At 59.2% G+C, this 24,561-nt stretch overlaps 1 protein-coding gene across 4 annotated transcripts in view; it reads left to right on the top strand.

Annotated features, from left to right (window-relative positions):
• Positions 1 to 2,234: 2,234 nt before the first annotated feature.
• The window catches only part of SLIT1 (slit guidance ligand 1), a 65,371-nt gene continuing 43,044 nt past the window's right edge, over positions 2,235 to 24,561 (top strand). For all 4 annotated transcript variants that reach the window (XR_003925873.2, XR_003925872.2, XM_030031550.2 and 1 more), the window contains exons 1-4: positions 2,235 to 2,602; positions 15,031 to 15,102; positions 15,417 to 15,488; positions 16,138 to 16,209. Coding sequence is in view for 2 of the 4 variants with exons in the window: in XM_030031550.2 (XP_029887410.1) it covers positions 2,400 to 2,602; positions 15,031 to 15,102; positions 15,417 to 15,488; positions 16,138 to 16,209 (419 nt within the window). In the remaining 2 variants the exon portion in view is untranslated. The remainder of the gene's footprint in view (positions 2,603 to 15,030; positions 15,103 to 15,416; positions 15,489 to 16,137; positions 16,210 to 24,561) is intronic.

Below are 24,561 nucleotides of genomic sequence, written 5' to 3'. Positions count from 1 at the left end.
TCAGTAGGATGCTCCCTGGTGTCGGGGAACTGGGTGCCGCCTGCGTGGCAGGTGGTGGCAAGAAGCTCCCACGGGAGAGCAGGAGTTGAGGTATCCACAGGAGAAAATGTGGAAGTTGGCCTGAAATGGGGGTTTCAGCCTCCCAGCCCTGTACTCCCACTGGAACTGAGGCAGGCGATGGTGGCCGCCAGGCAGGCCCCCGTCGGCTACTGCCTCTGCTGAGACCACGACGCGGCTGTAAAGTGAGTCGGTGCTGCTGCAGCTGGACACAGAGATGGAGGGAGCCTATTTGTTCTGCAGATCACAAGGATTTGCCTGGGGCAAATGCCTGCAAAAGGGAGGAAACAAGATCCCTCGTCCTGCTCCTGCCTTCCTCCCAGCCAGCATCAGAGGCAAAGGGCAGGCTGGGAGGACCCGGCTCTGCTCTGCCAGCCAAGCGGTGAGGGGGGAGTTCAGGAGGGAGCAGGGTCGCAAGCATCACACCGGTAGTGGCCAGGTTTGGGGAATGCTGAGCCACTAGGAAACAACCTTCACCCCCCGAAATTCAGCTGAGGTCTTCAGCATGGGGCCCCTTCGGGTGCCATAGCCACCGGGGTCCCCCTGGGAGCCCCAGGGCGGGCTGCGGGGCCACCTCTACCGAAGCCGTGCCAGCGAGGGGTCGGCTCCCAGAGTCCTGGGAAGCAGCTCATCTTCTTCGCTGTCAGGGCTGCTGGGTAGCAACGAGGAACAAACCCCTTTCATCCATCTCAAGCACAGCTTCCTCCCGGGATTGGGGCCAGAGGAAGGAGATGTCACGAAAATGCAGACAGATGATGGGAGCCTGCATTCGGGATGGGAAAGGGCTGCTGATCTGGGCCAAGCTGGTGGAGCCCTGTGTGTGTGTGTGAGGTGGCCCTTGCCGGAGCGAGACCCCATGCAGACACCTCCCTCTCACCCTGATTAAGGAACTTGTGGAGCTCCATACGCAGGGGGCATTGATTTAAGAGGCACTTCTGCCCCAGGACCTGCCACTGTCCCTGCAAATATCCTGCTGGCTGGGGAAATGAATGTGCAGTGGGTTGTCTGTGCTCACACACCTCTCCTCCTGCTGCCGGAGTGATGCGACAGGCTCCCACCTCGCCTCCTTCCATAGGTTTTGTCTCCAAGGAGGACATTTGCAGCAGTAGCTGCCAGCATCCAGGGCTCTGTTGGGCATCTCAATATGCCTGTTGTTTTTCTTAACGACTCAGCTCTTGGAACCATGGGGTTACAAGTGTTTCAGGTGTCATTAATAAAACAGGTGACCAGTCCTCCTGGTTACACCCTCCTGCTTTGCATTTGCAGACCTCAGGGAAGAAAATGGAAGGTAATAAAATGAATGCAATGCTCACATTTCTGAGATGTCAACCGTTTGGGACCAAGCTCACAGGATTTCTTGGCTTCACTTTTTTTTGTGTTGAATAGGTATATTTTGCCTCATTCTTCCAGGTGCATTAGCCACAAAGACATTTTGGTGTCTTTGACATTAAGATGTTCCCCTGGAGTGGGAAAGGACATAGCTAATGCCACAGCCAGGACTTTAGGACTTGCTGTCTGTGTGTGGAGCAAAGAGCAAAGCAGAGATGCATCCCCAAGTGTCCCCTGCGTGCTGGGGTGCTTGGCCGCAGGGTTCCCATGAGCACACCGGGTACCGTCCTGGCCGACCGGTGCCAGCCCGCTGTGTGGTCCCCACGGGCTGCCGGGTCCCCACGCCTCGCCTGGGCTCTGGACGATGGGGACGGGGCTCCGGGCTGCAGGGTGGAAGACTGGCCGGGGTGCCTGGAGCACACCGGGGGATGCGAAAGCTTTTGGCACCCTCCGAGGAGAAGTGGGAACGCTCTGCAAGCCGCCGCTCGGTTCGCAGGCTGTTTCTCCGGTCGCTGCCAGTCCCCGGGGTGCCTCTGCCCGCATGCTACCCGCTCGCCTTGCTGCACCCCGGCATCCCGCAGCCATCTCGCGGGGGGTGTGGGGGAGTCGCCAACCCCGCTGTCCCGGGTGGGGGGACCGAGACGCAGCCCACCTCGCTGCACGGCCGGGGCGGGGCAGAGCCCCGACGGCTCCGGCTGCCGGGGTGCCGGTGCCCTGCCCGGCCGGGACCGCTCCTACCCCCGCAGCCGCCGGTGCCGGGGGCGCGGGGAGGGGCGGCGGCGGCGGCGGCGGCGAGGGGGGGGGGCCCGTCGGGGCGGGCAGGGCGGGAGGGAGGAGCCAGCGCGGAGGCTGTGCCTGGGCTGCGGGATGGGGCGGCAGTGAGGACGGGCGGGTGTGCGCCGACGGGGCTCTCGCCCCGGAGCCGAGCCGTACCGAGCCGTGCCGAGCCCAGCCCAGCCCCGCTCCCCGGTGATGCGCAGCGGTCCCGCCGCCTAACCCCGCTGCCCGCTGCCATGGCGGCCCCGACCCCCGGGGGGGCGGCGGGGGTCCCGGCGGGGCTGCGGGCCGCCGCCTGGTTGCTGGCGTGCGCCGCGCTGTGCCGGGGCCGCGCCGCCGCCTGCCCGCCGCTCTGCGCCTGCAGCGGCACCACGGTGGACTGCCACGGCACGGCCCTGCGCGCCGTGCCCAAGAGCATCCCCCGCGGCACCGAGCGCCTGTGAGTACCGCCGCGCTTTGTCCGGCCCGGCGCGGGTGGGAGCGGCCGGGGCGGGTGGGTGTGCAACGGCCCGTGGCGGGGTGCGGGCGTGTGCAAGAGCAAGAGCCCGGCCGGCTGCTGGGGCCGAGCGCTTGTCCTGGGGGGGACGGGGGCGGGGGGGATGTGTGTGTGCGCGTTCAAAAGCGCATGGCGAGTGCGTGCAAGTGCCCGGCGGGTGTGTGTGTGTGTGGGGGGGGGTGTGTGTACGTGTTTAAGAGCCTGTCAGGAGAGTGGGCAGGAGCCCGTCAGCGGATGCATGTGCAAGAGCCTGTCCGTGGGGTGTGCGTGCAACAGCCTGTCTGGGGGGGGGGTGTGCAAGCGCCCATCCAAGGGGGATGCTTATGTCTGTTAAGGGGAGTGCTTGTGCAAATGCCCGTGGGGGCACGTGCAAGAGCCTGCCCAAAAGGTGCGTGTGCAAGAACCTGGTGGGGTGGGCGCGTGGGCAGCGGGGGGGTTGGGTGTGTGTAAAAGTGCCTGTCCGGGGGATGCGTGTGCAAGAGCCTGTTGGGTGGGCGTATGTGCATCATCCCCTCCGTGAGGGGGGTGCGATAGCCCGTCGAGGTGGGGAGCAGTGTGTGTGCAAAAGCCTGCTGAGGCAGGGTACGTGTGCAGCCCTTCGTCTGGGCAAGGGGTGTGCAAGGGGTCCGGCATGTGCAAGAGCCCGGGTGTGCCAGTGGGCACGCAACCATGCGGAGCGGGATTGGGATTAGAGCCGTGCCTGAGGGGGTGGGTTACTCCAAGGGGGGGCATTTGCACTGGGGCAGCCCAGAATGGGCTGCATGTGTGGGGCTGTGTGCCCCATGGCACCCACAGGCAGTTGTGTGGCTGCCCCTGCTGTGGCTTGTCATGGGGTACCCACACAGCTGGAGGGGTTGGCTGAGGGTCCCTGCTACCCCAAGCCCCTACTCGTACTGGGCACCCCTTTGTCCCTGGGAAGCCCTCCTGGGAGTGCTGCACATGGTGCTAGGATCAGGCCCCACTCCCCCACCCTCCCCTTGTCCCCCCTACCCCCCCGGTGTGACCAGCCTCCAGCCCTGCACACAGCTCACGCAGCCCTGCCGGTCCCCTGTGCCTGCACCTCACTGCTCATCGAAGCCCCTGCCACATCCCCAGGGGTGCTGGGGGTGTCCCTGGATCTCTTGGCTGGAGCCCTGTAAGGAAAGCTTTTCTCTCACAGTCACGGTCCAGCCGGCTGCGGGGGTCCTGCGGAGCCCGCCGAGCTCCCTCGAACAGGGTGCCCCTTTGCCGCTGCGCCCGACTGGGCAAGTCTCCCTGCTTGGGGCCCTGCTCTGGGGAGAGGGGCATGAGCTGAATGTGTCCAACCCGCTGCTGGCGGCAGGTTCCTGGTGTGCAGGTGTCCCCAGTCCCCGCAGGAGAGCAGGGCTGTCCCCAGCCTCTCTCCTCTGCTTGGGGGCAGTGGGTACCCATCCCAGGGGCTGTGGTGGAGCGCGGTGGCACAGTAGCCAGCCCCCCCAGCCCCAGCTGTGCGGCCAGACTGCCCCGGCATCCCCTTTGCAGCGCAGGGAAGCATTGGGCTGCCACCTCCTTGGGCAGCAGAGCTGCAGGATGCATCCTGGGACAGCCACACACACGGGGCTCCTCCTGTCCCTGTGCTGCGCTGCCTCCGGTTACCGGAGTGTGAATGTGCCCTTTGCCTGCAGCTGGGGAGAGTCCCCGCAGGCAGGGACTGCAGGCAGCCTGGCAGCTGCCAGGGTTGCACCCAGCATGCGGCGCTGGGAGCTCTGCGGGACACCGCTTTAGTGGAGTTTTCTCTTCTCCCGCCATAATTATCCTCATACAAATGATTATTACCCAGCACAGCGACCAGGCTGCTGCGAGGTGCAGTCCCATAGAGCCGGTTTGTGAGCTCCGAGACAGGATCCCCCTTTCCTCCGTGCCCAGGGCGGGGGAAAGGTTTGCGCATAGCCTGCACCAGCCCTTTCCACCCCTTGGGGAGCTCGGTGGGCTCCGCAGCATCAGCTTCCCATGCACCCGGCTGCAGGGTGCTGGGGGAGCGTGGGCAGTGAGCCCCCACCTCTGCCCGCTGGGCAGGTGCTTAGCACCGCTCAGAGGAGACAATGCTGGAGTGGGCAGATGGAGGATGCCCTTGGCTGGGTGTTGCCGCTTGGCGATATTGGGTTTTTTGTATATTCATGCAGTTGCCGATGCCAGATCTGCTGGCTGAGTTGAGCTAGGCGTGCTGCTCTCTCGTGGGTGTTGTCTGCTGGATAACTACTTCCCGCTGTGTTGCACACCCTTGCAGGTGCTTGAGGGTGTCTGTGCAGAGCAGGTCTATCTCTGAGGAGTGAATTCCTGCTGTGACAGCTCGTAAGCGAGTTCGAGTTCCCCATAAAGAGGTTGCAACCTCGCAGTCTCCAACTTCTCACCGCTTGATGGAGCGGTGTCAGCTAGCAACTGCAGGGGAGCCTGCAGCAGGGTCTGTGCTCGGGACTTGCTGTCTCCAGAGGCTGGCTTTCTTTGGGAAGCCAGCAACCTCTTACCAGTGCCCCCCACTGCCTGCCTCTTTTCCCAAGCACTGGGATGCACGGCGTGAGTGGTGCCGACCTCGCCATGCGTCCCACAGTGCCGGTGAGCAGTGGTGTCTGTGCTGTCGTGTTGCCCGCCTGTTGCATGCCCACAGCCTTGCGGGGCAGCCAGCGTGATGTTTGGAGGCTCCAGGCTTTCTCCAGCCTCCCAGCTGGCTGAGCCCCGTGGTGACATGGGTGGAACCCCTGGACAGGACAGTGCTGCTGCTGCGGCCACATGTGCTGGCACTGCCAAAGTCATCATGGGGACTCAGACAGCAGTGTCCTATGGTGAGGTCTGAGCTCCATCGCTTTTGAAATACACCCTTTTCCTTTGAAGAAGAGGGAATTATTTGCCTTGCAGAGTCACTGCAACTTTGGCAAATCATGGGTTGGGGAGAAATTGTCTCATCTTCTGCTTGAAGGTTTGCCCTGTGATGTCTCTCTGGTGCCGTGCTATTGGTGCAGGGTGAGGGCTGGAGACGTGTCTAGCATGGGTGGTGGCTGCATGGGGGGACACGGGACCCTTCTTCCCTTGCTCCCGGGCACAGCTCATTGCTCCCTAAGTGCCTTCTAGCCTGCAACCCGACCTAAATGCCAAGCGGTGCCTGCAGCCCCCACTCTGCCTGGATCAGGCACTGAGTAGAGAGGCTTATGCTGCAGCAAGGCAGGAAGCAGCAAAATCTCTGGGCGCTTTGCACGGCTGCCTGCGCTCCTGCCTACGCCTCTGGCAAGCACGAGAGAGCAGGTCCTGGAGGCATCGTAGGCAGGACAGGGCGATAATCCTCCAGTACTACAGTGTTATCTGCTTCCAAGAGTCCCTCGGGTCTTAGTCGCCGGAGGAGAGCCGTGGGAGAAAGGCACAGTTCCCTTCCCTGTTTGCTTGCTTTGCTTTCTTTCTTGCTTTGAAAGTGCCTCTGAAGAGCGGACTGCCCTGTCGGGAAGCCTCACCACTCTCCCCATGCCAGCAGGATCAGTGCAAATTTGCCACTGTCAAATGGCTGCTTCCAGCCCGGCTCTTTGCGTGTGGGGGATGAATTGAGCCTGATGGCGTTGCACTCGCTCCTGCTTTTGAAGTTTTCAGCTGACAGCTGAGAATTGCCCCACTCACCCCTTTTGCCTCCTCTCCAGTGGGCTGAATGGCGGTGCAGTGCCCTTCTCCCCCCATGTGGGGGGAAGCAGAGCTGGGTTTGGGGGTCCTCATCACTGCATCCCCCTTGGCTTCCACTTCTCCCTCCCAGGGTCCCTGGCCTCAGCATTGCATGGGGCTCCCGTTTGCCTTGTTCCCCCAACTTGGGGTTTGCCTTTGCTGAAATGGGCCCCATCCAGACCGCAGCCAGCTCTGCCGTCTCCCCCCTCCGCATTGACAGAGGGAAGGGGCGCTGAGCTCCAGCCTTTGGGTGTGGGAGCACGATGCTGGGGTGGCCGCACCTGAAGCACGCTTGCGCGCTGCCTAACCATCCCCTGCTGAAATTACAGCAGCGGGCTCTTGTTCAGAGCGGGTTTAATTCATGCACCCGTGTCTCCCTCTAGCTGGTTAATCAAAATGTCTTGCAGCAGTAAGGCTGGTGTATCGCAGCAGCGCTCATGCATTTGACACCAGTTGTTGGGCTGTGTCTCCTTGGTGGGCTTCGGGGAACGTTAATTCTTAGGAAGCACCTTGAGGGGGTCGACCTCTTCCTTCCTTGGGTGCCCGGGCAAGTTTTTGGTGTTGCAGCTGAGCAGGCTGGTTGCAGAGGCAGCGAGGGAGTGCGTAGGCTCTGCAGAGCTCTGGGGCAGGGTGCAGGACCGATATCCAGCCGGGGCAGTGCTCAGGGGGCCCTGCTGCCCTTGGCTCTTGGGAGAGCCAGTGCTGGGCACTGGGAGGACGCGGCCTGGCTGGGGAAGGCAGCCTACTCAGCCCGCTGCGGTGGCTTCTTTGGGAGCCTTCCTGGACAGAGGAAATTTGCAATTCTATTCCAATTTCTCCCTTCAGCTACGTCCAAGGCAGATGCTGTCTATATATCGCCATGGTAACGCTGCGTTCTTGCTCTCCATGGAATTGCATGCTGGAAAAATATTAGTTTAAAAAACTATGTCGTGTTTGTATTGACTGGAGCCGTGGCTGATAGCAGAGGATCTATTGTCCCCCGGTTGGGAAAAGTCACCGGTAACAGGCAATAAAGCCAGGCGGATTGGCCTCTGGTGACCACTTCTCACCCCGCACAGCAATTGCTTCCCTATAAACCCTTCCCTGGCGCTGTTTTATTGCATCCTTTAAAATAGATATTTTTGCCTTAAATGTGCTGCCACTTTGCTCCTCCGGGGTGATGCATTGTGCTGCCAGCAATTCCTCACTGCTAAGGTGGAAGCAAGGAGGGGGAATTGTTCTTGGCTTTAATTGTGCGTCTCTCCCGTGCACCTTCAAACGCCGTCACTGCTGCTGCTGTTCCCAGAGCCTGCAGCCACAGGGTGAGCTGGGCACGGCGGCAGCGGTGTCGGTGCAGGACAGCAGCCCATGCACACATGCACAGGAACAGTCTAAGCCGTCTTGTTACAGGACGTGTGTTTGCTTTGAGTTTCGTGCTCCCCTACTTCATTGTTTCCTACCGAACCTCTGGCCAGCAGAAGAGCGAGCCAGCTATAAAATGCAAAGGATGCTTGAGAGACCCCTGCAGGGGAGCAGAGCCCACAGCCTGGGGGAACAGAGGGGATTCGGGGTGCCACCAAGGCGGTGTGGGCAGGGAGTGGGTGTCCCATCTGGGGAGAGGTGTATGAGCCCGTGACCCCGTGTTGAGAGGGAATTTTCCTGCATCCGTGCTCCGATTTGCTCCCCGGGGAGCTGGCGCGGGTGGGCAAGGCGAGCGCTGGAGCAGGACGTGTGCGGGCACAGGAGGGCGAGGTGGGCAGCCAAGGAGCCTGTCTTTGTCTCCCATCTGAGTCCTTCATGGTTCCCTGCCCGCTCCAGAGGTACTTAGTGCCGCGGACGCATCCTCTTTATCTTTATTGCTACTGAAATAACCTTTCATAAAACCTGATAGGCGAGGAGATGTTTCTGTGCGTGTTCTGCTGAAAGGCAATAAAAAAAACAGTTGCACGTTAGCAAATGGCCCCGTCCTGGAGGATGTCAGACCCAGATCACTGCTCCCTGGCAGGCTTCCAGCACGAGTAGCTCCAAGGCCAGCTCCGGCAGCTGGCCCCTGTCCCCACTCAGGGGGACAGCCAGGGACGGCTGCAGTGGCAGGAGCGGTGAGCAGAGGTTTTCCTGCTGTATGGCACCAGGCTGCAATTAGCAGTGTGGGCAGTGAGAGGGGATGGTTTGCAGCCTGGTCATTAAGGTCGTGGCACTGCTGGAAGCGGGAAGGGAAAGAGGTGGGATGGACGGGACCCCTCCATGGTGTTGATGCAGGGTCAGTCCCAGGCTGTCCTCTCTGGGACCATCTCAGGCTTCCCTGCCACATACAGGCTCTGAAGCTGTGCTGAGTATCTGCTTTCCTGGCATGCATTTTGGATGCACTTGCTGCTCAAAATAGCAGAGGCAAGTGTCCTATGGGGGAAAGAGGCTGCTAGGAGGAAGATCAGAAAAAAGGGAAGATTAATTTTTCAAGCGATGCAGCCGAGGAGCAGCCCTGGGCACCAAGAGTGGGAGAGATGCAAGCTCCTGGCCCTGGATATTTTTCGGTAGGAGGAAGCCCCAGCTCCGAAATGGGATTCTTCAGGAGACCCAGCTGGTCTGGGGTTGAGCAGGCACCCGTAACTGAGCAGTTTGGGTGCACTTGTCCTCTTGTCCCCGCTGTGAGCTGCTCCGCGAGTGATGAGCAAAGGGGGTTTGCTGAGGAAGATGCAGGTGGATTGGACCTTGGTCTGCTGAGTGGCAGGATGAAGCCTGAGGGCTGGGCTGCCTCCCCTGCCCTGGGAAGCAGAGGAGTCACGGGAGTAGCGATGCTTCTCGCCAGGCTACTCAGCACAGCACAAAAAGCCAAATTTTGGAGGTATCCAGGTGAATCAGTTCTCTTGGCTGAGCCTCAGTTTCCCCATTTGTGAAACAGAAATGACCTGCTGCCTTTTCTCTCTCACACCGGGGTTGAGGGCAGTTATTTATTTATTTTTAACCCTGAAGGTGACACACCATGATGCTGCGTGAGGGTAAAGCATTCCCTGACTGTGAGCGGCTAATGGCTGTGGCATGAAAACCCCAGAGAGAAGTTAGGAAGAGCAGAAAGCCTTCCAGATCCTCACCGTTACTTGCACGATCGATGCTGTTTGTAACACTTAAAAATTTATTGTGATGCTAACCTGCTTTAGTACCTCATAAAAGCTTACAGAGCCTCCCGTGCTCCAGGGCCAACGCAGTGCATGGGGCTGGGTTTCCCTTCGGCTAGGGGCAGTTATTCTGAGATGAGCCCAAATAGTACATAGCTGCTCTCGGAGCTCTCCTCTTTGGGCACATCACCCTGCAGGCATCTGGTAGGGGGGCTGCTGGCAAGGCGTTCGCCCTGGGGTGTATGGTACCCTTAAAGAGACTTTGATGGACCCCGTGGGCACTCTTGCTCTTCCTTGAGGGCTCTGGTCAGGGCAGGGTTGGGAAGGAAAAGGAGGAGAAGGTGCTGAGCCCCTTGTGCAGCTGTGTCAGCCCAGGGTGTGGGTGCCCAGTGCCCCCTCCCTGAGCAGCGGGCAGCAGTACCCTGTACCCCTCTTGCACCTTGGAGGGGATGGGGTTAGCACCCAGCCGTGCCCCCATGGGCAGCAGGGAGCTGGCGGATGCGGTGAGCATCCCTCCGTGCTGTGCTGGTGCTGGAGGGAACCAGCTCTACCAGGACTGGGAAGGGCTCTGCCCTGCCTTTCGCTGCTTGGGCCACTCAGCAAGCCTGTGCTGGGACTCGATTACATTCAAGCAGCTGGGTGAAATCTTGAGAAGACTTGAAAAATGCAGTAAAAGTATAGGATGAAAGGTTGCAGCTGCTCTGTCCCGCAGTGCTGAGTGCAGGGGTCAGTCCAGGGTCTGAGCCTCGTCCGTGTTTCCATTAGCAGTCTGTGTGATGGGACGTGAGCTGCTTATGACATTTGCACATGCCACCAGGCTGGGAGAGATGGAAGAGGGCTGGAGGACAGGCTGAGATTTCAAAGTGGGCTTGGCGAACAGGAGGAATAGTCAGACAAAAATGATGTTGTTGCCTGCGGACTGGAGGAAGGTGTTTGGTGGCAGGGGATCACCAACAGCACAGATGTGAGATGGGAGCACGAGCCGAGCGGGTCCTGCCCCTGCAAGGCAGAGAGGCCCCAAGGGAGGGCTGTGCCCCTGGGGCTGCTGGCTTGTTGGGGGGAATGGGGCTGGGAGAGGGGACCTGTGTGGGCAAGGGAGCAGCCTGGCCTCTGCACCGTGGTGGCCAGGGCAGGCAGGAATACGGCTCACCTGCAGCAAGAGGGGTTCCGGTCAGAGTTTTGGAAATGGGCCTTGAGGCAGGAGCAGTGACATGCTGGAATAGGGCATGCATGGGGGAGTGTCAGTCCCTGGCTCTGAAGGAGCCGTGTGTGCATCTGTCAGGATTGATGGAGGGCTGCAGAGATACTGCTGTGGGGTGCGTGACCTTGCAGCTTTTATTTCTCCGCTTCCCTGGTTATTATCTGGCACTGCTGGCTCCAGCTGGGGTCAGGACTCTGGGATGAGGGCTACAGAGCTGCTGGGAGGGGAGCCGTGCCCCAAGGGGCTGGTGCTCTGAGCCAAGGGCAGGAACGGCAGGGCAGTGGGGACCATGGAGGGAGGGATGCAGCCTACGAATGATGCAACTGCCGGCCTTGCCGGGCACTGGGGCAGCGGCAGCCCTCGGAGCGTGGACCGCAGGAGCATGGCTAGCTGCAGGTGATGCTGGCATGGACCCCTTCTCTGCTAGCCCCTGCAGTCACTGCCCCGGTGCTGTGGGTACCCATTCTGTGCTGGTGCTGATGGGGCTGGGACACATTTCTCTGCTTTTGGGTGCAAATGTAGGGATTTGTCTCACAGACTTTCCTTCTGCCTTCTTAAAAGCAGGAGTCCGGGGAGCACACCAGTTAGGATTTTTGCCTCAGTGGGAGAGCAGAGCTGAGCTGAACACAAGGACAGGAGTCACGTGTGTGCCGAATAGCTGATGCTTTGCAATGGAGCACGGATAGTGGGATTGCACTGTCTGCTCCTTCCCCTTCCCGCTCCTGATAAATCAGTGCCCAGGGAAATATCACTCATGTTGGCTGTATTTAATAAATTACCTCTCAGCATTTGCACTCTCTGAGGTTGTTAGTGAGTTAGTGTAGATCCAAACCCTGCAAAGGGAGAAGATGCATCAGACCCCCCGGGAATGGAATAAGCCATCCAAAGCTAGAAACCAAATATAAACCCAGACTATGCAAATTGAGTCTAACGAACCCTGCTGCAGCACAGACATCCCATCTGGGAGTGGGATGATCCACAAGCAACGTAGCAAAGGGACTGCTTGTTTTAATGACTTTCCTCTTCCCAGGGAGAAATGGGAGGGGGGTTCTGAAACTTGAAGGTTGCAAATGAAAATTCGCTGCCTCTCCAGCGGCAGTGTGAGATTTGGGGTGCTGTGGGGCAGAGGAGGGCAGCCTGGATGAATGTGAGGATGCTTTCTGGCATTAAACCCTATAGATTAACGAGGAAAGAGCACACCCTGCATCTCTGTTTTCAAATCACAGTCCAGAAATGCAACCAATCTGCCAGGCAGCTCCCCAGACACATCAGTCCTTATCGAAGCTCTGCTGCGTAGGGCAGGGCAGGGTGTTTCGCTTCACTAGGAAAGGGCACAGAGGCAGCGGGTGAGCAGCTGAGCAGCAGGGATCCGGCTTTCTGGGCACAGCAGACTGTAATTTATCTCCATGAGGAACTGAAGGGGATTTAGAGGGGAAAAAATGGCACGAAGTTAAATAGCAGTGTTGCCTCGGCATCCTTACAAATAAGCTTTACCTGCTGTTCGTTCCCATCTTGGTTGCAAAGGCCATCATTTACCCGAACAAAGGCAAGGGGGGGGGATGCTGAGAGCAGTTGTCAGGGAGCACGCAGGGCCAGTCCCCGAGCAGGGCTGTGAGGGAGCCCTAGGGCACTGCCCTGCTTAGGGACGGCCACCAGCCCCAGTGCCGGAGCACCCTGAGGATCTTCAGCGAGCATGCAGGGAGCGGAGGCTGGGGTAGGCTGGGAGGACAGCACAGTTGCCCTCCAGGGTGGCCTGTCCCTTGGCACTGTCGCAGGGCAGTGCATCCTACCTGGCCTCCTTGTGCTGAAAAGTCTTTGGGTTCAGACCGTTCTATCCTAGAAGGTGCCCGGGAGAGAGGGCAGAGCCTGGTTTTGGCATGTGGAGGGACTGGCCATGTCCAGTCCATCGCTCTTCGGTGTTTCTGCATATCTCCATGCTGCTTTGCCTGTGCTCTGCCTCTGGCTAAGGGTCTGGGGTGCCGGTGCTCTGGGGACGCCAGAGGAGTCCAAGCCCACCTTGGGCTTGCAAGCTGAGGTGTAAGTCTTGGCTTTCTGATTGAGCAGTTTTTAAATCAAGCCTCTCTGCTCTGTCTGTCTGCAGTACCAGAGGTTTCCTAACTTCCACTTACACATTGCAGCCAGAGTAACGTTAGGTATGTTTAAAAGGCAGCAACATGGGAGTCCTGCCAGGGAGCCGCCCTCGGCCGGAGCTTGGACGGACACCGTTGCCTCCAGCACGGCCCTGGGGAGCTTCCAGGCAATCTGCTTTGGCAAGGACCCTTTAGGACATTCGGAGAAAACCACTCCTGTAGCCGGGGTTTCTCCCTACCCTTAGCTGACCTCAAGGCTGTGATCCGTCAGGAGATGGGCACACATCTGCCTGTACCGAGCCACCCGTCCTGGGGTGACAGGTGTCCCTAAAATGCACGACCCACCCCAGTGCCTCGTGCCTGGGACTTACAGCCTGGCCGTGGGTTTTGCTCCCCGGGAGAGGGGCAGCACCGAGTCCCGCAGGGTGCAGCCTTGCGGGTTGGAGCCCCATCCCCGGGAGCCAGATGTGCACAGCTGTGCGCCGGCCGTACGGGGAGCCGGGCGAGCCGTGGGGCTGCAGAGCCCGGGTGTGGGTTTCAGTTTAATCGCCGGGGCTGGGGAACCTCTATTCATTCCCCGCTTGCATTCATCTGTGTCCTAGTAACGTGCTCTCCCCACCTCCTTCCCAACACAGGCACACACGGCTGGATAATGGCAGGAGCCCGGCAATCTCGGGCGCTGAATAGCGGTGTAATTACGAGGCTATAATGGCGAGCTGGAACTCATTAGCCATTATCAGCCGTTTCAGCAGGACAATGGCAGCACCCCGGGGTGCGCGGCTGCGCTGGCTGTACCCGGCGGCCGTACACGCTGCTCGGTGGCTCAGAGGCCAGCCCGCCGCTGACCTCGGCCCCTCGCGTGGCCGCAGAGCCCGGTGGAGGGAGACTTTGGCTCTGGATGGGAATGATGGGCTTTGTATTCGGCCCCTCGTGTGATGTGGGGCATTCCTGCTCCCCGGTCCCGCTGCCGCGGCTGGGGAGGTTATAGAGCCCTGGGTGCTGGGGTCTTGCCCAGGCACCGCACCCTGCTCCGGGGTGGCACCCTCCTGCCTCTGCCCTGGCTCCAGCAGCTCGTCTTTCCCTTGACTGCCTCCCTCTCCTGTAGTTTATTTGTTTCCTCTTTATTCCTGTGTCTGTATTCAGTGCAAGCAGCGGGTCTCCAGCGTGGGAGCCCTCTCCGGGCCGTGTGTTCGCGTGGGTGTCCTCTGTCTCCAGCGCGTGTCGCGGGCAGATCGGCCTCGTGGCAAGGAGCAAACACTGCCGTGCTCAGCGCTGCCGAGGGGGGAGGCTCTCTCCTGCTGTGGGGTGCTGCACAGGGACCCCCAGCTCTGCTCTGCGGGTCCCAGGGCTGACAGTCCCCCCTCTCCCTACAGTGCTCACAGCCCGTCATGCAGAAAGGCACTGCAAAGCTGAGATTGTGAGGCGCAAATGTCTGCAGCTCCCGGCTCAGTATATTTTAAAGCAGGATAATCCTAGCAGGGGCATGCCTGGAGAGCGTGACGGGGGGGGGAGAGCCAGGGAGGTGTAGCTGGCAGGCTGGGAGCAGAGCCCCTGCCACGTGTGGGTCCGGCAGTGGGGCACACCTTGCCCCGGTGCTGAGCAGAGCCTGGGCAGGAGAGCAGCCATGGGGTGGGTGTAGGCGCCCCACGGGCTGCCCTCTCCCCTTACTTCCACCAGCAGGACAAGCAAGCCGGGACAGCATCTCCCTTCTGGCTGGAGTGCCTGTCCCTGCACTCACCCAGGGCTTTTGCATGAGAGGGCGATGCCAGGAGAAGCAGCTTGTCCTGTGCAAGCGTCTCCTGGCAGGTGAAACCTGAAGTGTGGCTTATTCTCCAGGCAGAAGGTGTGAGATGGCTGTGCACTGAACCAGTCGTGATGCATGTGGGTGACCTGCAGCTGGGTGTTTGGAGGGATCCTGCTTTTCTGGGGGACGGTTGTTTGCTTTCTTGTTATCCCTGCCCTCTGTAAGCTCTGTGTGTTTGGGATGACCCTACAAGGTGTTGCTGCATTTCCAGAGTGGGATGATGTGCATCCAGCCAGGCGGCGGCTGGCATTGCTGGGCTTCTTGTTGCATTGCTGAGGGCTCCGGGGCTTCTGTCCCAAGGAGGGCATCCAGCGAGGGGACAGGGAGATGGGGGAGCCAGGCAGCTCCTGCCCTTTGCTGCTTTATGGTCCATGAGAGACGCCATTCCTGGCGAGGGGCACAGAAATGCAGCAACCACTGCCATCCTTTGGGCCCTGTCTGCCCTTTTTGGGGAGTTGCTGGGGAGCCCCAGTGCCTGGCCACCTCCTGAGTGCTTCCTCGCTGATCTCTGCCTCTTCTCTCCGCAGGGAGCTCAACGGCAACAACATCACACGGATCAACAAGAATGACTTCACCGGGCTGAAGCAGCTCCGCGTCCTGTAAGTTCCCAGCGAGGGGTCGGCTGCTCTGACCTTGGCAGGCGCTGTGCTCAGTTTGTGGTCCCTCCTGGGGCTGGTAGAGATGATGCTGAGCCCTTTGCTGGGCATCTGCTGGTGGGGCTGAAGGGCATCTGAGTTGGGCTGAGCATGGTGGGCTTCCAGCTGGGAGGGAGTGGGGAGAAAGAGGCCAGGTTGTGTTGAGTGGATGGTGGGAGCGAGGTGGCCCTGGGTCTGGAGGGTCATCGGGGACACTGCTGGTGAGACGGGGGTGCTGGGGACCACCTTTCTGGAAAGCTGACCCCTTCTCTCTGCAGGCAGCTGATGGAAAACCAGATCAGCACGGTGGAGCGTGGGGCGTTCGATGACATGAAGGAGCTGGAGCGGCTGTGAGTGCCTGGGCGCGGAGGCAGTTGGCGGAGGGCGGCTGGGTTTAGTTGCAGAGAGCATCCTTTCCTTTTTGGCTTAAACCATAATGTATCAGCGCTGCCTGACTTCAAACAGCTTCTCTGCTGCGCGGCAGCGGTATTTTACAGCGTGGGAAGCAAACCTATTTCTGTTTCTATAGATCTTAAAGTCCTTTCTGATGCTTTTGAGGTGAGGGGCAGGTTAAACACAAATCACTCTCACTGTTATCAGCTGTGTCCTGTGTGTTAGTGAGGAAGCTGTAAGTTCCAGTCCAGTACTCAGTAAAATAGCTCAGCAGTTTAAAAATCCGGAGCTGCTCGAGCAAATATGAGGAGCTGAGCTAGCAGCAGGTTAACAGCACATTTAAGCAGCAATCAGCAGTTAACAGCTTGGAGTCCTGTCTGCATGTAATTACAACATTGTGAGTAAGTCTATTAATGCCCCGTTGGTTGCCCCTGCCTGGGAGTGCTGTGGGTGGGACGGGGTGTCCTTTCCAGGTGGGATGCTTTTCTCTAATGGCCCCTCTGAGTGAGCCAAAGCACCCCAGCTGTGCCTGGAGCTGCCAATTGGGTTGTAGGTGGGGTGATTGCTTTGCCCCTGAAACCCTGACCCTTTCTTCTTTCCCTGCAGACGGCTGAACCGCAACCAGCTGCATACCCTGCCTGAGCTCCTCTTCCAGAACAACCAGGCGCTGTCGCGGCTGTAAGTACCCTCTGTGCCGGTGGGTGGTATGGGCTTGCTTGCAGGGCTTCTTGGGGCTGCGATGGGGTTTGGAGGGGCACTGACGTCCTGGGAGGGTGCTGTTTCTGGGGGGGTTTTGCTGGTGGTTACTGGTGTCTTGTCCCCGTGAGTGCTCGCTGCATGGCAGGGCAATGCACCCTGTTTCTGAGCGACCCCAGCACGCAGCATGGCAGGGAATTGGCTTTGCCCTGCAGAAGGCCTGAGACCAGTGCTGTTAAAGACTGTGTTAAATGTCCTTGCGGTGCATGGGGATGTGGAAGGAGGTGCTGGAAGTTTGGGCTGGGGCTGGCGCTGCTAAGCTGGGCTGTGCCTGCACGGTGCCAGTTGCAGAGTTGCTGTGAGCCCCGCAGCCTCCTCTCTGGGTGTAGACCACAGGCTCTGGGGTGGGGTACCCTTACGCCCCAGACCAGGTTGTCATGAAGGGAGGGTGAGGGGGATGTCCCCAGAGGTCAGTCCTGCCCAGAGAGACCTCTGCAGGGCCCGGAGAGCCCCATGGCCCCACTCCAGAGCTGCCTCTCTGCTGGTGTCCAGGGCAGCCTGGGGAAGGAGGAGGAAGCCCTGCCTGGGGCAGATCCAGCCCCTTGTGCCTGCTGCCCCCTCCCTGCACAGCCCTGCCTGCCTCCATCCCTGCCTGTCCCTCTGCACCCGCAGAAGCACCCCCAGGGACCATCTCCTGTTGTTCAAGCCCCAGCTCTGCAGACCCCTCTTCCCTCCGTGCAGCAGCAGGCTGCCAGGGAAGGGCTGCTGGGGTTTGATAAATACTCCTTTTTCCATATTGGCTTTCCCTTGCCTCGGGCTGCTTTGCTCGGGCAACAGCAGCATTTTTCAAACTGCGGGAAATCCTCTTAACAAAGCATTTACCGGCTCTCAGCTATGTCAGGCACCACATACATTGGGAAGGGGGCTGTGAGGAGGAGAGGGTGCATGCCAAACTGGGGCTGGGTGCTCTCCATCACTCGGAGAAGATGCTTACACCCTGTGGCTGATTTGCAGTGTGTAGGAGCAGGGTAGTTGTGGCTGGGACACAAGCTCTCTGCTTACTGCATCTTGTATCTCCATTTCTCAGCTGTGAAATGAGGATGCCAGGTCCCTGCCGGCACAGGGTAGGAGTGGATGAAATAACTGAATGGGCTGAGACATTGCCAGGACAGGCATGACCATGTCAGGGCCAGGCAGCCCTGCCCACGCAGGCAGGCTGCGGCTGAGCCGTTTTGCTCAGCAGTGATGCCGGTTTATTCTGACAGTGCCAGGGAGTCAGTCCTGGAGTCCAGCCGGAGGCGGTGTAATGAAGGGTTAAAATGCTGTGTGGGTTGCCAGCGTGGGATGTGTGAAATGGTGGGCCTGTGCCAAAGATGGGCCTAGGTAATGGCAGCTGATAGCACAGGCGTTCAATTAATTATCGAATGGCATTTGTTGAGCTCAGCTGTGCCGTATCGTGGTGCCAGAAAGGGCCCATCCTCCTCCAGCCGCCCATTGCATAACAAAAACACAGTCGAGAGAATTATTTTATAAACATTAATCTTTCCCTTTTAATCTTCTCTATATTTTAATACCAGGCTCTTTCAAAAAGCAAACCCCAACAATTCATTGGGGAGATGCAGAAGGACAGCCTCCCGGGTGGGCTGTGCGGTGTGCCCCTCCACAGCTCCCAGGCTCGTGTGGAGCTGGGGCTGTACATACTGCCATGGGTGAGGAGGGATGTGCAAGATGCTTCTTGCAGCCCCCTCCCCGTGTGCAGGTTCATTTCAGCCTCTGCCTGTTGCTTTGCTGTTGCTTCCTGCAGTGTGGTGGTTTTCTTGAACCTATTCCCTCCTGCCCTGCCTTGAAGCTGTTTTCTGACCATCTCTGCTGTGACAGCCACCACCTGGACACCAGCACCTGGAGCTTTTCTTGTGCAATCTGGGGCTGTGTGAGCAGGCTTAGATTTTTGCAGCCCCTCAGCTATAGGTGGTGCCGTGTCCTGGGGAGCTTTGGGTGCACGCTCAGACGGTGTCTGTGACAAGCTGTGGGGTTGGGGATGGGGGACACACTGAGCCGCCTGCCATCCTTCTCTGCAGCATGTTACCCCACATGCTGCCTGCGTTAGTGAGGGCAGGGATGCAGTGCTGGAGTCTGCCTGGGGAGCACATCAGGAGCCGCTGCCCGGGAAGAGCCTCAGGTGCTGTGTTTGGGCAGCAAAGCCCTGCGTGCCGGAGGACCTGCTGCTCCTTCTCCTTGTGGCTGCCCGTTGCCGAGATGCCCAAGGATGGTTTGGGGGGGTACAGCAGAGCAGGGGGTTCCCAGACCTTGTCTAGACACACCATCATGCTGGCTTAACAGGAGGTGGGAACTGGACCGGTGCTAGTCCGGCCAGTGTGGGAGGTCATAAGGACACTCTTAAATTGCCACAAACCTGGCTCAGGCTACAGGGATATGAGTCAGTGGGGAGCAGGTTTAAGCTAAATTGAAATCAGCTTGCCTTGAACTGAAATCGGAGCCTCTCCACCAGGCTTTGCGCTTATTTAACTGCTGAAATGGATCTGGGGTGGCCCCGTGGCTCTGTGGCCTCTCCCTGCCCCGGAGGCAGGCCGGGACCTGTGCTGGTCAGGATGGGATGGGACGGGAAGAGAGGGCTTTTAGCAGCACCGTGCTCCTGCAGATCCTGGTCTCCAGACCATTTCCAGCAAGCAGTGCCTGTGCCCCCCGTGCCCTGCCCACTGCAGCCACCCACGACGTTCTCCTCAAGCTCCCGGAGGTACCTGCTAGGTCCTTGTGTCGTTGCACCTTGATACTGGGAGGTCTTGAATTAGCAGAAACTGGCTGAACGAGTCAGGCTGAGATGTGTTTAGCTGGGAAATGAGGCTGCCAGGTCTGGCAGCTGGGTGGCAGCTGAGGCAGAAAGCCAGGGGTGGATGCAGGAACCAGTGGGGGTTGCTTAGATGGGTACCTGGGTGCTGGCCTGGATGCTCCAGCCTCTTCTAGTCTTAGTCTTGATGCATCTTCAGCAACACATCAGTAACACGGCAGCAGGTTAAGGCAAGTCTGTTGAATGTGGGGTACTTGATACCCATAGAGCAGTTTTCCACTGTACCTCGAGCTTCATGGAAATACCTCACAAGCACTGAGGGGAGGACCTCAGGCTCAGGTCGGGATGGAGAGCTGTTTGTCCGCCTCCTGGGTCTGAGTGTCAAAGCCTAATCCACACTGGTGGTGCTTTGTGGTCTCCCAGCCCGGCTCAAGCTGCAATTAGTTACTTGGATCTCGGCTATAAAGAGCATTTGTGCATTGGGATAATGGAAAGGGTTGGAGTTAAACCTGATCCGTCGGGGCTTAAATAAACTGGGGAACGGCAGGAAAGGGCCAGCAGAAAGCAAACCTCACATGAGGGCGTGGGGGAGGTGAGATGCCTGGAGAAGAATGTTTTCCCCTTGGTATTTGGGAATATTGAGCTGACGCCTGCCTGGAGCCCGTCTTGGTCTGAGATGGTGGGGCTGGGGGGGCTGTGCCAGCGCCTCGGCAGAGGGGCTGGGAGGCAGGAGGACTCTCCGCATGGCCTTCCTATTTATATCTGCCGCAACGAGCGGATAACTCATTAAGCAGTCCTGGTGGCTGGAAATGGTGTTGATCTGAGGTTTCACTGGAGAGCGCCTGACCCTGGTGACCCCATCTCAAACTGGGTTTAATTAAACTGTCAGCACTGGACGGAAGAACAAAGCATTGTGGGGTTGGGGGGGGCTGGGGTCCCCCCCACAGCTCGCTGGGGAAGAGCACATCTCCTGCAAGGTGGAGAGCTGATAAAAAATGGATCTTCCCTTCCATCGAGGATTACCCAGGCAAGAAGGTGACCTCTGCTATTGCACTGCCCGGCGCTGATCCCCGGTGCCCCGCAGCTGTGCACATCTTGGCTCAGCACCGGTGCCCCGGTGCAGCCCTGCGGCATGCCGGGAGTCAGGGGGGTGCTGGCAGACCTCGCTTCAGCATCTCTCCCGAGCTGGCAGGAGTTGTTTTTTTCCCTTGGGAGGGGGGGACCCAAGCCCTTGAGTTTCTCTCTGCTCCCTTGGGAGGGATGGGGGAAGGATGGGAGAGGAGTTTTGTAGCCTTGTCTCCCTTCTCTCCCCACCTTCCCTTAAAACCTCCTCCTGAAGCCGTTTTTAAGTCCCTTTGGGGGTGCTGGGTGGGGGATGCGAGGAGGAGAGAGGAGGCTGGGATGGCCATAGCAGCAGGGTGAGAACAGAAACGCTGCGGGCGCATCGTCAGGGAGGCAAAGACGTGGGCTGTCGAAATGTGCTAAAGGCAGCCAGGATGGCTATAAATAAATGGTTTTCTCCAAGGGAAAGCCGAGCTGGCGCGAGGGAAGAGCGGAGAGGTGGGTGCTCAGCTGCGGGGAGCTCTGGGGAGATGCTCCCGCAGGGGAGCAGCAATCCCGGCTGGATGTATCCCCCCAGGAGTGGCCCTCCAGAGGTTTCCCTCGCCAAAAGCCGCAGCAGCTGCTCCATGCTCAGCAGAGTGGGAGCCAGGAGAGGATGAGCAGAGAGTAGGGAGGAGAGGTCTTGTCTCCAGAAGGAGGAAGATTTAGGACATGGGCTGCAGCCCATCGGTTCCTGTCGGACCCGCGCCAGCAAAAATGGTGGAGGAGACGGTGCCGCTTCTGAGCTGGCAGCCAAGCCCGGGGGAAGGGCCGTGGTGCTGCTCTCCCATCTGTAAGGGCAGGGGTTCCCTGGAAACAGTATTAACATCTCAATCAGGACCGGTGGCTTTCTGAGCTGGGGACATGTGAAATGCTGTAGGAGCTGGGGGGATTGTCATGCTCCTACGAGACTCTCCTCCTGCGGCCGGAGCCTGCTGAGGGGTAGTGATGCTCTGCACTTACTTCTGTCTGGGAGCGGAGACAGAGACCAGGGGCTGATCCAGACCACCTCTGGACCAGGGGTATTTAAAGATCTGAGTGATGAGGGAGTTTTGAACTGAGTTGCAGAGAGGACTGGAACTGGGTGTGCTGCCCGGGCGGGAAAGGTTACATTCTGGTGAGCTCTGGGGTAGGTGCCTCGCACCATCCCTGCATCTGGCCAAACCCAGCCCTAATTGCCTTTAGAAAAACAAGCAGAGAAAAATAGAGCGCTGCTAAATAACTTGAGAAAATGCAAATGACATCCTTCGAAAAGGAGAGGACCACAACCACGCGGGAGGAAGCTGTGAGCTGAGTAGTAGCAAAACAGGGTGACAAGTGAAAAAGGAGCTGTCGGAGAAAGGAATAACAAAACAGGCCCTGCTCGAGTGGGGCTGGCTGTGCGTGGGAGGTGTTGCTTGCGAGACTGTATCAGTGACCGTTCCTCTTGCTGCTGTACTGGGAAAACCCCCGGATAGAAAAGGGAGAGATGGAGAAATGTTGGGACAAAAACCACGTGCTCGGTGGCGGCTGGGTAGAGGAGCAGTCCCGTGCCTCTGCAGCGGGCGGCCGTGCGGGTGCCAGGTGGGAGGTGTGGGTGTGTGGGGGATGCTCACCGGGGGATGCGGGTGCCGCAGCTCTGCTCCCCTCCCAGCCTGGGGGGACTCGCCTGCCCCGAGCCCCGGTTTTGATCTGGTGGGTAATTTTCGGTGCCTGCCTGCATGTTGGCTCCCTGGAAATCCTGCCGTGGTGGTGGGCTGGCTCTGGCTGCGCGCCGGCTCTCCTGCGCCAGACACCCGCCCTGTCCTCCCGCGGCCGCTCCTGTTGGGGCTTTGGCTGAGGTTCGCTACCTCCGGCGAGGTTTTGTGGTCGTTCTGCAGCGGGCAAGCTCGGCGTGCGCCTGGGAGCCTGCAGCCGCTGCGTGGGAAGGGGCCTGCGGGCACGGCATTGTGTTTTCATCTTTCCGTGCTGGAGCTGGGTTGCTTCATCTCCCTGGGCGCGTGCCCCTTTGCCGCTTTGCTTTTTGCACAGGTGCGTATGTGCTGGTGTCCCTGTGCAGAATTCCGCGGCCCAAGAGCGAAGTGCCAAGGTCGGAGCAGAGAGCAGCTCCCCCCTCGGAGCAAACGTCCCTGCTTCCCCTTCCCCAGCATCTTGCATTTCTGTCCCAGTTCCCCCCTCCAGCAGCATCCCCCTCCCCTTGCTGGGTGAGGGCCAAGTGTCCCCGCTGTCACCGTGCCCATGTTTCGGCCGTTGTCCCCTCGACTCTGGGTGCCGTACCCCCTCGCACTTCCCGACAAAGCCTCTTCTGTCGGGGACAGAGCGGGGCTGGGGGGGCCGGGCTGGGACGTGTCCCCCCGAATACCAATCAGGAAGGGGAAGGGGAGCGTGTTTACCCCAGTAGCTGGGGGGGACGACTGGAGGGTCTGTGCACTGCAAGATCCCCCCCCCCCCAAGCCGGCGGGGACGGGGAGGGGGAAGGGAGGCCTCTCCGCAGCCCCCGGGAACAAAGAGTCAGTGTGGCTCATGACAGCTCTAAGGAAACGCGGGGAAACAAATGTGCCACTAATAGGTGGGGAGGTTACCTAGGAAAAGATGCTGCCAGGCAGGCGGGCGGCCAGCCCCCTCCCTGGCAGGCTGGCAGGCAGCGAGGGGCTGGGGCTGGCACCCCCGGTCTGGGGGGGGAGGGTGCTCAGGGGGCTGCACTGGGGCCAAGCCGAGGCAGGTTTGCATGCCCTCGCGCTGCTGTCCCCATGGGGACAACATCCTTATGGGCACAGTAAGGACATCTCTGGGTTTTTGTGCTGGGTGTCCCTGCTGGGAAGTGGCACTGTTGTGCAGGGAGCTGCTCGCTGCCTGCTTGCTCTCCCCCTTCTTCCTCCATCGTTAATGTGCCACAGACCTCAGCTTTTTTTTGGTGCCCCAGAAAGACTCCCTGGGGGATCCTGAGTACAGCCAAGCCTCAAAGCCTCACGAATTAAACACTTGTTTAAGACCTTTTTAGATTTAAGCGCTTCCATAAGCTTTTTGGGACCTGACTTGCAGTCTCCGGAGACACAGGAGTGCCAGGGTGAGAGTTGCTGCCATGCCCCGACCTGCTGCCAAGCAGCGTCCCCCTTTGCTTCCCACCAGCCCGGGCCCCCTCCCGCCAGGTTGATGGTGCAGACCCTGCACAGGGGTGCCCCGGCCCCCAGCTCTGTTCTGTGCCATTATCCTGCCGGCAAGCCGGGGCTGCCAGGAGCGGGCATTGCCAGCCGGCTGCCTGGAGATAATCTGCCCCCTCCCTCCGTGCACTCTGTTATGCTCCTGACCCACGGCCGGCTCCGGCTTTCTGGGTGTTGAGCCGCTTCCAAGGTTTCCCTGGCAATGCGTGGGGTTGAGCCCTGCTCCTGGAGCTCCCTCCTCGAGCTGCCAGCTCTGCCGGGCGCACCCTCGGTCTTGCTTTGGGTGCAGGCTTGGATTTGGCTTTTGTAACAGTATTAAAGGAAAGGGGCCTGGGTCTGTAGTGAGGTGTAGCTTCCAGCCCCCTGCCCCTTTCCACAAAGTGCCCCCTCCACATGGCATCGTACAGAGCATCCCTGCCCAGCTCCCCAGCAATCCCTGCCACACCAGCCAATGGGAATTTGCAACCCATGGGAAAAAGCAATGGAAAATCAAGTCTTCCTAATGCTGGGCAGCAGTGCTAATTACACAGCTATTAAAACACAGGGGAATTATTTATTCCTTCCCTGCCTTGCAGCTCATTGCCTGCATTGTGCCACATTCACCCCTTGGCCACCTTTGGTCCCCTGAAAGAGTTAAAAGAGCACTTGGAGGAGCCAATCCCTTTGTCCATATGTTTTGAGAGCAGAATAAAAGCATTTCCTTCCTCCTGTTTTCACAGCTCAGATAGTAGAAAGGTTCAAAGTGATATTAAAGAATCATAAGCAGAATTAGCCTTTAGTAATTTGACTTCCAGGATGTGGAAGAAAAAAGTTTTAAGCGGTGATTTTAGGGTAAGTTATAACTTGGCACCCCTGCACATGTATCCCACAGATGTGTTAATGTGCAGAGCCAGGTAATTAACCTGTGTTTGCTGGTTGATTCTCCCGCGGATGGGTGCTGGGCCCCCTTGTCACTGGGGCTGCCACGAAAACAAGCTGTCACCAGTTTCCAGCACTGCTTCCGACTGCTGCCTGCAACGGTGCCTGTGCCGCGTCCCTTCTCTGCTGCTCCCGAGGGGCCCGTGGTGCTGTCAGCATCAGTGCTGGACCACGCAGCCTGCAGCCCCGACGCCAGCAGCTCAGCTTGGTGGGTGCCAGCACCAGCTTCTTGCCCAAGCAGGCTGCCTGGGGCACCGGGATGCTTTACCCACTGCAGTAGGTGGGTAATTTTCCCAGCGCTGAAGTGCTGTAAAGACCAAATGTATGTGAGCGGGGAAGATGCCCCTTCTCATGCCCAGAGGGAGTCCT

This window comes from Aquila chrysaetos, chromosome 11, assembly GCF_900496995.4.
Source record: "Aquila chrysaetos chrysaetos chromosome 11, bAquChr1.4, whole genome shotgun sequence".
NCBI lineage: Eukaryota > Metazoa > Chordata > Aves > Accipitriformes > Accipitridae > Aquila > Aquila chrysaetos.
Note: the sequence above shows the minus strand (reverse complement) of the source record. Positions and strands in the feature narration are given on the sequence as shown.